Genomic DNA, 15,063 nt, shown 5'->3' with positions numbered 1-15,063 from the left:
TAAACCCTAGAAGCTAGCCTATGGTATGATTGTTGATGTGTATGTTGTCCTACGGACTAAAACCCTCCGGTTTATATAGACACGGGGTAGGGTTAGGGTTACATAGAGTCGGTTACAACGGTAGGAGATCTACATATCCGTATCGCCAAGCTTGCCTTCCACGCCAAGGAAAGTCCCTTCCGGACACGGACGGAGTCTTCAATCTTGTATCTTCATAGTCCAGGAGTCCGGCTGAAGGTATAGTCCGGCTATCCGAACACCCCCTAGTCCAGGACTCCCTCAGCCGTCTTCCTAACCGTTGTACACAGACATTTGATGTGTCCGCTCTCGTAAATCGCGTTGGAGTCTTTTTTAACACCTATTAGCAATGCTACACCTACATAAGAAATGTTACGTGAATAATGTAACAATCGAGGTGGGTTTTTTTGGTTGGAGGAAATTAGAGGAGGGAGGCCTACCCAGCTGAATTCAGGGAATGGAGAGATTAGATAGGAAGAATAAGTAAAAACTTCGTAACAGTTTTGTGGTGGGCTAGGTATATCACTAATCTCCTAATCATCCAAATATAGGTTGGTTCTCCATCACGGTTCATTTTTATCAAAGATACAATAACCCAACATCAGAGTTTAAGTTCTAGACTTTGACATTGGTGCTAGCATTTTTCTGAATTTATCTTAGACCCGACACATCATTTTAAGATTGACGAAGTCATCACGGACGCCTTTATAGCCGACACATCATTTCCAGAGGTCACTTTTGATGCCTTTAGAGCATGCCAAATGGTGTGTCCAGCCGTCACCACATGTCTCATGCTGGATGCTCCCTCTTCCGTACACATTTTTGGGTTTTAGATGAGTTTTATTTGGGTTTTTAGAATTATGGTTTTCATCCTATTTTCGCTAGGTTTTGGAGGAAAAAAATCATGAATTATTTTGTGCGCTCTTTTTTGCTTTCATGAGAAGTGCAAATTTGCTTCTATGAAAGTTGTGCTTATTGGAAAAAGGAAAAGAAGTGCTTACGTGAGAAACACATTTTTGCTTCTCATGGAGGCACAAATTTACCTCCGCGGGAAAAAGGAAAAATAATCAAATTTGCTTCTCGTGAAGGTACAGATTTGCTTCCGCGAGAACAACTATGCATCTTGGGGAAAAATTGTACTTCCATAAGAAGCATAGATTTACATCCGTGAGAAGCACAAAATGAAAAAAAATGTGTTTCCACAAGCACAGATTTGCCTCTCATGGAGGCACAAATTTAAACGGCTCCGTTTTGTTGATTCATGTTTATTTTTTGTTTTTAACGAAAATCCTACAATAAAAAGGAAACTCCCATATTGCGACAAATGACATATATGCAGTGTGCCACTTGTCAGCATATGAGAAAGTAGCTAGTGATTTCACTCCTTCGGGCATTCAACACGCGGGGCGACTATATCTTGCATTAAGTGGGTTAGAAGGATTGAACACACGGGGCGACTATATCTCACATTAAGTGGGTTAGAAGGATATCTCCTTGAAGGACTTCTCTGTCTCGCGTAGCAACTAAACTGACCCATTAGCACATACTCCCTTCGTCCCAAAATATAAGAACGTTTTTGACACTATGCTAGTGTTAAAAATGTTCTTATATTTTGGAACGGAGGGAGTAGTTGCTAGAGATGCTAGCCACTGTGTGTGTGTCGAGTTCATGGTGAAATTGTAGGGCGCGACATACTTAGGTAAAATAGTCGGTTTTCTCCGTCCGTTTTTTTATTTTTGTTTTTACACCGGTTTTCTTTGTTTCTTTCTTTGTTTTCATTTTTTTTCTTTTCTCTATTTTCCTTTGTTTTTCTTTGGTTTCTTTGTTTTTTTCAGCTTCCATGCCTTTTTTTATTTCTTTCTTTTGTCTTCATTTTTAATAAAATTTTCTAGTACAAGTTTAACATTTTTCAAACACAAGATCAGCATTTATTGAATACCTGGTCAACATTTTCTCTATACATATTCAACATTTTTCGAATACATGGACAATTTTTTTCTGTAAACATTGAACATTTTCAAATACTTGATTAACATTTTTCTATGCACATTTATCATTTTCCAATGCTTCATTAACAGTTTTCAAATACTTGTTCAATATTTTTTTCAAATGCTTGATTAACATTTTTATATACATGATCAAAGTTTTTCATTATTTTTAATACATGGTCACTATTTTCTCTATACGCATTTAATATTTTTCAAATGCTTGATTAACATTTTTTAATACTTGTTCAATATTTCTTCAACTGCTTGATTGACATTTTTATATACATGATAATTTTTATCATTTTTTAACACATGGTCAACATTTTTCTATACACATTTAACATTTCTCAAATACTTGTTCAACATTGTTTTCAAATGCTTGATTCATATTTTTCCATACACATTTTTTCGTATACCATTTTCGTATACATGATAAACATTTTCTCTATATGCATTTAACATTTTTTCAAATGCTTGGTCAACATAATTCAAATATTTTTTGTAATATAGAATATCTATAAAAGTATAAATAAAATTGAAGAAAAGTAAAAAATGAAAGTATCCCTGTGGTCAGTGACGCGATGGGCCGGACCAATATGGAGCTCGCCTTCAGCGAAACTTCCACTCGTCTCGCTGTAGGCGAGACATACCAGCGCCCTTTAACACGAGGTCTCGCTCTACCCTATGCGGGGAACAAGAGGTCTCATTTATGCCAAACCCTATTCAGCGTCTTCAGCGCCCCTTACTTCGTTTTCCACAAACGGGCTCATACCTCCCCTTCAACGCTGGACCGCCCCATTTGTCTCTTTTTCCTGTTTTAAAGGGCAAAAAACTCTGCACGGGTGAGATTCAAACTGTGACCTCCTCGCTCGGGATTAGCTACCATAACCAACTAGACAACCCACATAATGTGATTCGTTACTTCCCTTTCCTTCTTTTGTTCCATTCTTTCCTTTCTTTTTCCTTTTTCTTGTTCCTCTTGAAAGATGCGTGAACTTTTTTCACAAAATTGATGAACTTTTTTCAAAACTGGTGAACTTCTTGGAATTCGTCAACTTTTTCAAAACTGATGAACTTTTTCCTTATTCTTGCTTTTTTAAATATGTAATCCTTTTTCCAAAATCGACGAACTTTTTTTAAAATTCTTGGCCTTTTTTTATCAAAATTGATGAATGTTTTTCAACTCAGTGAACTTTTTTTTTCAGAATCCGGTGATTTTTTTTGTCAAAATTGATGAACTTTTTAAAAATAAGTGAACGTTTTTCAAATTCGTGAACCTTTTTTGTAATCTGGTGAACTTTTTTTGATCTTTTTGGGGAAATTTCGTTAATCCATTTTGCAAAATCGATGAACATTTTTAATATTCATGAATTTTGTTTCATATTTATGTTTTCCTTTTTCGAAAAAATCCTAACTGGGACTGAAACAACGGTAGAATGGCGCCGTCTTCAATTATAACTCATCAGATTGATTGTTGTACAATGGTTAATGCGCCAAGCAGGTAAATGTTGGCGTGCGGGTTTGAATCCCTTGTCTCGCAGAATATAATAACATCCGTGGATATAGTTCTTCTCCCGGTTTGTTTTAACATGTTGCTGGACGGGACCGATCCTGCGCCGACGTTGAGGGCGCCGAAGAGGGGTTCTCCTCATTTAGACGGAGGCACGTGCTCTGGGCTGCAAGGTTGGGCGCCCAATAGAGTGAAAATCGCACAGTCGCATACCTCATGGGCCAGGCCCGTTATTGCTCTTCTGCACATTTTTTTAATTTTTTTATTCATTCTAAAAGATGCTGGTCCCTCTGAACATATTTGAAACATTCCTTATGTAATAAAAATGTTCACATATTACAAAAGAATTCCCAAACAATTTTTGAAGTGTTTTTACATTTAAAAAATTGTATTTAGAAATGTTCATCTACTGTTAATAAGTATTCACACATTTAACATGAAATGTTTGCTTTATTCTAATTTTTTTCATGTATTTTGAAATATCATTAAACTTTAAAAAGTGCTCATTCCTTTGAATAAAATGTTCATGGTAATTTAAAAAACTTCATGTTTTTATTTAGAAAGATGTATATTATCTATTTTATAATTAAAACAGAAGACAGGCAAGCCACCAAGTTTATTCACATAAGTTGATCTGTTGATCTCGGTGTTGGCTGGGATTTATTTTTACAGAACTTAGCCCATGATGATCTCGATTTCTTATAAAAGAAGGAAAGATTTGTATGGTTTATCTGCGGAGAACCGGACGAAGACTGTCACAACATGCTCGCAAAAACAAGGCACCCCGGACGGCCTAACAACCCACACAAGAACACACACACACACACACACACCATCGAGGAGAAAAGGACTGTCGAGGTTGCCATCCGGTGCCGTCGTCATCACTTCTCCGCGAGCCAGCGACTGTGACTTGACCATCGATGACAGCCACGAAGCCATCACCGCAAACAAGCGTCGAGGTCTGTGCCGACGAAAGCCAAACCGTCAACCACACGTGCCGGTGACCAGGCAACTCCGACTCTGTCGACGAGCATTGCAGGAGAAAAAGTGTTGGGTCTGCGCCAAGCCAGCTCCGGAACTAACCACCCGCCGCACGTCATCGTCGCCGCAAGGGCCCACCTCAGCAACTCCGACTCTAGAAAGACCAAGTGATGCACGACAACCCCTCGCACGCACCGGATGAGACCGACTACCAAAATCTAGCTGCAAACCTACTCCGTCTGAAGCTGCTATCGTTGCCACATAAGAAGTCATGCGAAACCATTCACATCGCCAACCGAGCATCTGCCGATCACAATGTCGTGCACATTTAGCTCCATGAATGCGCGAATGGGACCAATGACCTTGAAGGCGACACCACCAAGAGGATAGCGACATGGACACTCCGACCTTCTTTGGTGGTGTTAGTGTGCTACTTTCGCAACTTGACTTTTACACTTTTTCGTAGATTTGTTTTTTTAAAGGTTTTATTTCATGAACTGTGCGTCCAAATCATGAACCATTTCACCGTTGAGTTTCTCATTCCGAGATCGTCAAAATTATATGCCATGTTACTAGGTTTGACTAACCTTTCCCCCAAAAATAGGAAACCAACAAAAAAAAAACGCAAACCGAAAAAAAAATCAAAAACCAAAAGCGCAGTTGGGTTTATGTGAGAAGTAGATATGATTTTACCTTTTCGGAAAGCACAATTGTGCTTCACGTGAGGATTTTTTTTTGAGAAAACATAGGAAAACCAGTATACTTTGAAAATCCAAATAATCCAAAAAAACATGTAGAAAATAGGAAAAATCGTGCTCCCACGGGTGCACCCAACGCGCGACATGTGGTGGCGGCTAGACACACCAAGTGGCATGCTTCCAGCCCACAAAAAATAGGCATGCCAGATACCCTTTGATTAGTTTTATTTAGATCACCCTCTCTAATTAGTTAGTCCCACTTTTTTTAGGGTTATTAGCCCCACTTTTTTTGAGGCAGGGTATTAGTCCCACATTTTTTGTGAAGTGAAGGTATTAGTCTCACATTTTTTTTGGAGGAACCATTAGCCCCACATTTTTTGGGTCACAATCTGGCACCGATTATCCATCCATGGCCCATGGGCCAGCATCCTAGTTGCCTCATCTCTTCTCTACCTCTCTATGTTCACCCTGCAGCGAAAGGTGTGGGTGTGACGCACGGCCCATCCGCCGAGATGAACCACGTCAAGTCGGCTCTTCTCTCAGGCCACCGCCCGCACCGTCTCGCGGCGGCGGCGCCGCAGCAGCTGGCGGCCACCGCGTCGTTCCACTCCACGCCTCCCCTGCAGCGGAAGCGCAAGACCCAGTGGCAGCACGTAAACATCTCCCTCCCTGTTGTGTTATTGATAGCTCGCGGGAATTTTTTTAATTTTTATTTTGTTAGATCCGCCTGTACTTTGCAGTTGGTCGGTAGGCTGTTTGCTGAAATGCCTGTATGGGGAAAAGCCTTCCGTTTCCGTCGATGTATTACTCTTTTGAGAGGAATTCTTGCTTGATCTGTTTGATGTATTTCCCGTGAGAAAGGTAGGCCATACCACCGCTAGATTTGGGGATTTCTCTGTTAGATGCTTGCTTGTTTTGACGAAATTAGATGCTTCTGAATATTGGGTTCCTCAAGGTGAATTTGGACGTCCTTGCATGCTTGGCGAAATGCCCCCCAGAGAATAGTTAGGGCCGTACCAGATTGTGGAAGCTTGACCGGAATGGAATTCCTTGTGCTTTCCAAAATCATTTTTTGCCATGGTGCGATGTTTTTTTTTTTGAGACAAACTCGCAAAGCTTTATTGATCTATCAGGATGTTTCCAGGTACAAAATTGAGATCTCCCGGGTGGCCTAACCAAGCATGACGGCCTACCCCCAGGGTTAATACATGCTTCGTGAGGTTGTGAGCCTTGAAATTCAAGCTCCTAAACTCATGCTTAAAACTACATGAGGTGTAAGAAGATGATCTGCCTATTATTTCATATACAATGGCTCCATAGCTAGCTCCACTTCTTTCGTTGATATCATCTACCACAACTTCGCAATCAGAAGGGATCACGATTTTCTGGACATGAAGGTCCTCTGCTAGAGCAAGGGTTCTCTGATGGCCAATGCCTCAAGTGTCGCTTGATCGTCGATGGCATTAAAAACTACTCCAGATGCTCCCAGAAAATTTCCCTCCGCACTTCTGCATATTGCTGCTGGTGCACCAAAACCTCCTGCCGTAGAAACAGTGGCATCCACATTGAACTTCACGTGATCATCAAGTGGGGGGATCCACTGACAGGATCTAGGCAATGGATTCCTCCGTTCCTTCGCTGGTTTGGACAAGATCTGAATATCTGACAAGAAAGATGATATGAAGCAATGATTAGATAGCAGGCTTTGATAAGTTTCCCCATGATTTGCCTTTCTTCGCGCGCTCCACACAGCCCATAATGTCACTACCATTCTGTTGAATTCATTATGAATGAGAGAATCATGCATTGCAAACAACCAAATTTTGGCACTTCCGTCCTGGTTCGACCTCATATGTTCAACCATCTCTTCCAACGAGAGTGCCCACACGCTTCTAGCCATATTGCAACTCAGGAGAGAGTGGCGTCAGCTGTCCTCCGCTCCGCATAACAGGCATACCCGTGTATCAGCCATGTTTCCGTGATGTAGGACATCGCCAATGGGTAGCGAGTGCCGGACCAAACACCACAGAAAAACTTTAATTTTTGAGGGCACCTTGATGTTCCAGAGTGATGTCCAGTTTTTCGCTCCTCCTAAGTGATCCAAGCAACCTGTGCCTTCTTCAGTCCACCCTTCTCTGCTGCATTTTGTTCGGGCAATAAGTTTGTACGCCAAGCTCACTGAAAAACGCCCCTTCCGATCAGCGCTCTTAGCCCAAAAGTCATCTACCTTTTTTTGTGCAAATTGGAATCCTCAAAATTGCTTCTGCATCCACCGGCACAAATACTTCTCTAATGAGATCCTCGTGCCACACCGCCGGCGCAGAGGTTGGATCAATCAGCTCTGCTACCTTCCTGGGCGGGTTGGGTACCTGAGAAGAAATCGGCTTCATAGTCATGTCTCGTGGAACCCAATTGTGTTTCCAAATATCGATAGTTTTACCATCTCCTATCCTTCGAATGATTCCTTGTGATAACACATCCTTGCCATCTAGAACAGCCCTCCAGATTTGTGATGGGTGTGGTCTGAGCTCGGCATCCAGCACTGAGCAATTCGGATAATAAACTGGCTGTAGAATCCGTGCACTGAGAGAAGATGGTTCCTGCATCAAACACCAAGCTTGCCTGGACAAAAGTGCAAGGTTAAAAATTTCGAGATCACGGAAGCCAAGCCCCCCCATGCTTTTTGGCCGAGTCATAACGTCCCATTAGACCCAGCATGGTTTTCTTTTTCCCTGCTTACTCCCCCACCAGAACTGTCGTATGATAGATGTTACATTCTTGCATAATCCCCTGGGAGTCTAAAGCAGGCCATGGAATAGACTAGGACCGCCTGAGCAACTGATTTAATTAACACCTCCTTCCCTGCAGCAAATAATATTTTCTCCATCCAGCCTTTCACCTTCTCCCAAACTCTATCACGCAAATATTTGAACGTGCCATTCTTTGAGTGTCCCAAGTCAGTTGGCATCCCCAAATACCCGTCGCTCAAAGACTTGTTCTGCACATTGAGGGATGCCTTTATACTGTCTCTCAAAATCTGAGGGCACCCCTTGCTAAAAAAGATTGAGGATTTATCATGGTTCACCCTTTGTCCCAATGCTGAACAGTAAATATTCAACAGGTTTGAAACCGCTTCCTCTCCCTCAACACTTGACTTGGAAAGCAGCAGGCTGTCATTTGCGAACAGAATGTGGTTGACCGTCGGGGCTTACGGTGCCACCTTAACTCCGCTAAGAACTGATGACTGAGAACTGGTCTTTAAAAAGGCACGAAAGGCCCTCTACCGCAGTCAAGAAAAGACAGGGGGAAATTGGATCTCCCTGTCTTATACCTCTGCTAGGTTTGAAATCATCAAGCTTTTCTCCATTGAATAAAACTGAAAAAGACACTGACCTCACCATACCCATAACTGTGTCAATCCATGTTGTTGCAAATCCAAGCTTCACCATAATAGCTTCCAAGTCCAACTCCAGCCTATCATAAGCTTTCATCATATCCAGTTTTAGGGCACAAAAACTGTTAGCCTTTGATTTCGATCTCTTCATAAAATGCAGGCACTCATATGCACATATGATGTTATCTGTAATTAGCTTGCCAGGGACAAAGGCTGACTGTTCTTCAGAGATAATGTCTGGCAGAATAAGCTTCAATCTGTTCGATACCACTTTCGAAGCAATCTTGTAGAGTACATTGCATAAGCTAATGGGTCTGAATTGAGATAACAAAGACGGGTTCATTACCTTGGGAATCAGCACAAGAACCATATCATTTATGCATTCTGCACTCTCCTCCACATGGTGTGATGTGTCTTGCTTGGCTCAGCCACTTTGCATGCGCAGCCTGCTTAAGTTTTCTTGTTTTGTATTACCTCCGTCCCAAATTAGTTGTCTTAGATTTTTTTGAAACACGGTCCCTTAGGGCCCGATTCATTAAAAAGGTAGAATAGAGTTGCCCGGTTAATTAACGGAAACCCGGGCGAAAACAGTTACAACACGCCCACAAGAAAGGGCACCTTGGCCGACCTGGCACCTACAAGACCACACCGCCAAGAAGAGGACACCGTCGAGGTTGCCTGCAATGTCATCGTTATCACCTCTCCCCGAGCAGGCGACTCCGTTTCTGCCGCTGACGACCTACCAAGACCCCATCGAGTGAACGACACACGAGGACCTCATCGGCCATAGCCAAACAATCGACCGCAGACGTCGAGGACCGACAACTCCGATTTTGTTGAAGGGCTTCACTGGAGAAAGTTGAAAGCCTCGCATCGACCTAGCCTAGCGCAACCTCCAAAGAGCACCGTCCACCGAAACCACCCTCATGGAGTCATCGTTGCCGCACGGCCCCGCCGCACGCAGCTCCGACTTCTCTGTCACAGTGAGAAATAAGCATAGGCGGCGCACTCGTCGGCGAACCAAACCATCAACATTAGAAGGACAAGCCATGACCCAGCTCTACACGTCACCATTGTCGTCGCCGCACGGGTCGCAACGCCAACCACTCGCATCACCGGTTGGGCACCTGCCAACCGTGACGCCGTGCACGTCCAGCCCAATAGGAGCGTGGAGAAGGATCGCTGGTCTTCAAAGCAACACCCCAAAGAAAGAAACGCCGTAGGGACGACGCCGTTGCCCGACCCAAACGGGTCTAGGCTTTCGCCCGAAGAACCAGATCTGAGGATGAAGCGGGTCGAAGAAACTCCATAGTGACGCCCTCAAAAAAGAGAACGACGCTCGTAGGCGCTGCCGTCGCCGGCCGGCTCTTGCCGGTTAAGCTTTCGCTTGGAGCAGACTTGACAAACATCCTCGCGCCGACGGTTGAAGCCGGGCGCAACCGCTGACCCGTGCACCTCCAGTGTGGCGACGACGCCAATGCCACGCAGGAGCCACCTCCTCACCACCAGCAGACGCCGGCGAGCCAAAAACGACCGAGACCGGCCAGATCCGGCACCCCGCCGCCACAACACCGCAACAGCAGCAGCAAGCACAACTGTGGGCCTGCACTCGCAGGAAGGGGGGCTGCCACCCCGCCCCGCCACACCGGGAAGGAGCTTAGGGCGGAGCCCCGGAGCTCGCAGGCCGCGAGTCGCGCGTGGAGAAACTTCAGGGGCAGGAAGGGGAGGGACACCATCCCCATCCGACTCGCCGGCAGGAGATTCGGGCCGCAGCCCAGGATCCCGATGACGAAGACATGGCGTCTGCCACCCGCCAAAGACACGACCTGAATCACCAGGCGCCACGGCTGCCATGACGAGCGGGAGCGAGCCTCCCTCTACAACTGAACGCCCCGCAAAATGGGGGAAACCCCGCCGCCACCGTCCGTCGGGCGGACTTAGTCCGGCGGCTTCATCCGCCGACGGCGAGGAGAGGTAGGGGCGGCGGGGAAGACTGGCGGCGGCGGATCTAGGTTCCGCCCGTGTCGCCCCGGAAGGCGACGCGGGGAACGGGAGATACAAAGTTGCAAAGTTTAGCCAACTTTTTTCGAGAAAACGCAAATGGCTTTTGCGTTTCATTGCATTGGAAAGAAAGGGGAATTTACATCCTCCTAGGAGGCAGTTTTAACAGCCAACAGAGACTCAGTGGACATCCCAGGATGATGGCAAAACAACCCTGAGCCCTTGAGCCCCGGTCTTTGCCCAACACCAGGTCTCGTCTTTAATCCTGTCTACAAGCTCATTCAGCGATGGGCTCACATGGTCGAAAACGCACGCGTTCCTATGCTTCCAAATCATCCACGGCACCAAAAGTGCCACGGATTTGAGCGCCTTGCGAAGCGCTGCCGGTGTGAATTCCTTTGCTCGCAGCCACCAATCCATGAGCGAGCCGTCGTGCTCGGGCGCCGGCGCCGGTAGGCGCAGCCAGGATAGGACCTCATGCCATGTCTGCTTCGTGAATGGACAAGTGAGCATCAGGTGCCCAATCGTCTCCGGTTCTTGGTCGCACAGAAGGCATCGCGGGTGGTGTTGCAGGCCACGACGTGCGAGTCTCTCCGCGGTCCAGCAGCGATCTTGACATGCCAGCCAGTGGAAGAACTTTACCTTGGGCGGTGCCCAGCTCCTCCAAATGAGCTTCCAGGAGTGGCAGCCTGTCGCGCCCTGGAAGGTGGCCCGGTAGCAAGACTGGGCGGTGTAAACGCCGTTGGCTGTCCAACTCCAGAGCAGCCTGTCCGGCTCATTGGACAACTCGACATGCTGCACTAAGTGCCAGAGTTTTAGGTATTGTCCAGACATTAGCCAACTTTAGTTGTCTTAGATTTGTCTAGATACGGATGTACCTAACACTAAAACGTGCCTAGATACATTCGTATCTGAACAAATCTAAGACAACTAATTCGGGAGGTTGTATAATTTGTTTGCTTGTAAGTGCACTTTTAACTTCTTCTTTTGCAACTGATGATGTCTTATCACTAGAAATTAGTTCGTTTCTTGAACAGAGAAAGAGCTAACACTACTATCTTTTGCTTTCTGCAGAGGTTCAATTTTTATGCAAAACGCAGGAGAAATAGAGACACAAAAAGAACAATGATACGGAATATGTCTGAGTATGCGGAGCAGCTCTTCAATGTCAGTGAAACAAAATGACTAGCATCTTTGTGTCATTCAATTTTGTTCAATTAGTTTTGGACTTTTGGGTAATTAGGTTAAAATGATTGGCTTTCACAACTGCTGAACTTAGGATGATCGAACTTAGATACATATTACTCATTATCTGTTATCATGTTCTTTGCATTCTTGTAATTTTAACTTACATTCGTTAGGAATAAATGCAGTGTTTTGAGAAACATATGAACCATATATACCCTGCAAAGTTTTGAGATAAATGATTGCTCAAAGTTTGTTCTAGAAGATCTCTGCGAGAAACTTGGTAGGCTTAATCCTTTCTGAGATTGGCAGCTTTAAGGCTTGCAACCCTACAAGGTGTGTAAAATTTAGTAATCAAGAGACTGGTATAGAAGAAATGTCTCTTTATTTCATTGCTTAAAGTTTTGCAAGGAAAGAAAATGAACTAAATATTGCTCTGTATTTTTGTGCTCCCGTAGTTGTATTCACTTTAACACCGGTTGCAGTTTTCAATCAAAATGACTTGTAAGTACTTGTGTTTTTAACCTAGACATTTTCATTTATAATAATGTTCAGAGTTGGCGTGATGAAGATGAGAAAAAAGACGCATCTAGTGGACCTTCATGGTTTAGAGGACATCGTTGGGTCAGAGATTCGAGGAATAATGGTTTCCGTCCACATGAGTTTTTTTACGATACTGTCAAAAGCAGGGGTACAGTTCCTTATCTGCACTTCTCTTTCTACTTAATGAATAAATTTGAATCATTTTCTGGTATGCACTGTAGTTTAATTCAGGAGTCAAGACTCCAACTTCTTAAGCATTTATGAAGTACAGCTATTTTGGTTACTATATTCTATTCTAGTTAGACCTATACTGAACCTTATAAAGTTTGGGTGTTTCTTGTTTGGACAGGGGGATTTGAGTTTTGCACAAGCGATGATGATGATGAACCAGAGACTGTTTTTCGCAATGCTTTTCGTGGGAACCAGCACACATATTATTGGTCTTTTGAATCTGATGATTTTCCAAGGAGGAATTCAAGACGTTCTCATTCAGAAAGTTCCGGACACTGGAGTTATGAAACAGACGATGAGGGCGAAATATCCACCCAGACAGAGGTATCTGTGGCGCGTCAGGCTCTTGGATTGAGTACTTCTGGCCCACTAAAACTCGAAGATGTTAAAAGCGCGTAAGATCGTTGAGGCTTTGAGCATTTCACTAGCCTTGAGTAATTTTTTTGGGATTATGGCATGAGCCATGATACATCGTATCCTTCATTTCGTTTTTACTCTGGAACATTGTTTTACCATTTATTTCCTCCCCTTTTCATACTAGATACCGGACGTGTGCGCTTAGATGGCATCCAGATCGTCATCATGGCTCATCGAAGGTAGTAATCTTTCAACATCCAAATTTAACTTCTCTTTGCAATCTTTGCAAAGTTTTTTACTCTTCATTTCATTCTGTGATAATCTGCTGGTTTCCTGAGTTCACCTCAGGCTTAGGTGCTACTGTGAGATGACAATTAGCCAAACCATACAAATTAAATATCAGGAACTAAAACTACACATCCAGACCCCCTCTTTCGTCCTTTATTCTTGACACAAATGCTGTAGGAGCGCATTTCCAATGGTCCAACCTTAGTGATAATGCACTACACCATATATAATTAATGTAACATTAGATCAATAAGGGTTGGTTAGCAGCTCACTTAGGTTCCATGCAAAACATATGATACAACCATTTTTTCCATTCAAAAGTAGGCTATACATGATTCAGTAGAAGACATGCATTCAGTTTTAGTTGAGACTGACATGATACCTGCAAAACATTGTATCTTCTAGTGTCTAGTTTGATGTTCTGAACTTCTGTTTTTTATTTACCGCAAGGACTTCACTGTTATAATTGTTTGCCTACAAAACTCATGAATATTATGGATTTTCTTTCATGGGCAGGCTACCGCAGAGGAGAAATTCAAACGATGCAGTGCAGCATACCAGACTCTGTGTGATAGTTTGGCTACTGCATAATAATGTGATAAGAATATCCGAGCTACATTAGTTCCTTCCACCAGCAGAAATCAACTTCGTAACTGCAAATTCTGGAGGCCTACCACTTGCAGACCAACTTCTTATCTGCAGATTCTGCTGTGCACAAGCCAAAATGCCAAAAATTGCTTGGCTCTCTAAAGGAGTTGGCTCAAGCCAAAATTGATCAGATAATGTCAAAGTACTGTACCATGTAACATCTCTAAACTGGTCATTGATTTATTTTTAGAGACAGGACATTATTATACCACTCAGGATTTTGTGGTGGATGGGTTATCTCACCCCAATATAGTCAGTTTAATTGAATGTTTTGGTATTTTTTGTGCTTAGTAAACAGTTGAGTTTAACAAGGAGTTATATAGTCCTTCATATACTATCTATTTTTTGTGCTTAGTAAACAGTCCTGGTCCTTCAGCCTTTGTTGCTGTTACACAATAGGAGTTCTACAAGGACACTTTTCTTTTCGGGCGTGGGGTTTCTTCTTCTGAGCTCAAATGCACCCTCGTGAACCTTGAAACAGAAATAGATAGTAAAAAAATCCCAGTTTTTTGCCTTTTGGAATGTTAACCATTTAAATAGGGTTAATTAAATTTTTGCTTGTGTTGCTTGAGCTTAGCTAGTTTTGACTAGGATTTGAAGCCTTAGATTTTATTTGTACTTCAAAAACATTTTGGTAGTTATTTAGAACCCAAAATTTATTTATCAGGGAATACTTAGAATGCCAAATATAGAGTTTATATAATTATTATATGTATTTTATGTAATATTTGGTCCCGAAATATTCTCCCTAAGTCCTAAATATTATGTTGGATTTTTTAGAAGTTCCCAAATTGAATTGGATTGGTTTCGGAATCAAATCTATTTCAAAACATGAAAAGGAATAGGAAAAACCTACTGTTAAACTAAATCCGAGCCCGAGTGGCTCTTAACTTCTTTTTTCGAGTGTTTATATAATTATGGCATGAAATTTATTTTCAAAAAGAAATCCTTCCCCCGATCCGTATCAATTGCCGCTGCTTTAGTATAGAATTCTCTGCATAATTCAGAGGCCGAACCCCGACACCAGCACCCCTCAAACGACCCACCCCAGCTCCCTGTCACGCCACTGCACCGTGACATTGTCTCCCCGAGCAGGATCTTCCTCCCCACTGCCATCCATATGCATGGCCCCTCAACTTTAGCCTGAGCATTGCGTTGAAAGTTAGAGCAGATCTAATCCAAACTAGATCACCTAATCATCTCGCCGCTAGTGTCCAAACC

General features: G+C 43.4%; 1 protein-coding gene across 1 annotated transcript; it reads left to right on the top strand.

The window, feature by feature from the left end:
• The first annotated feature begins 5,596 nt into the window (after positions 1–5,596).
• On the top strand, positions 5,597–14,172 carry LOC123055083 (uncharacterized). Its single transcript, XM_044479004.1, has 6 exons — positions 5,597–5,848; positions 11,665–11,757; positions 12,331–12,466; positions 12,668–12,944; positions 13,091–13,145; positions 13,711–14,172. The coding sequence occupies exons 1-6, from the start codon at positions 5,612–5,614 to the stop codon at positions 13,783–13,785; spliced, it is 873 nt and encodes a 290-aa protein (XP_044334939.1). The 5' UTR covers positions 5,597–5,611; the 3' UTR covers positions 13,786–14,172.
• Positions 14,173–15,063: the final 891 nt, after the last annotated feature.

The sequence above is a fragment of the Triticum aestivum genome, chromosome 1A (genome assembly GCF_018294505.1).
Source record: "Triticum aestivum cultivar Chinese Spring chromosome 1A, IWGSC CS RefSeq v2.1, whole genome shotgun sequence".
NCBI classification, from domain to species: Eukaryota; Viridiplantae; Streptophyta; class Magnoliopsida; order Poales; family Poaceae; genus Triticum; species Triticum aestivum.
The sequence above is the reverse complement of the archived record's forward strand: the minus strand, read 5'-3'. Positions and strand labels throughout refer to the sequence as shown.

Excerpts from the sequence above, each read along its gene's own strand:
- LOC123055083 (XM_044479004.1), top strand. The coding sequence starts at position 5,612 with ATGGGCCAGCATCCTAGTTGCCTCATCTCTTCTCTACCTCTCTATGTT. Across the intron at positions 5,849-11,664 it reads GCAAGACCCAGTGGCAGCAC|AGGTTCAATTTTTATGCAAA; the intron begins GTAAACATCTCC and ends TGCTTTCTGCAG. Across the intron at positions 12,945-13,090 it reads CTCGAAGATGTTAAAAGCGC|ATACCGGACGTGTGCGCTTA; the intron begins GTAAGATCGTTG and ends TTTTCATACTAG.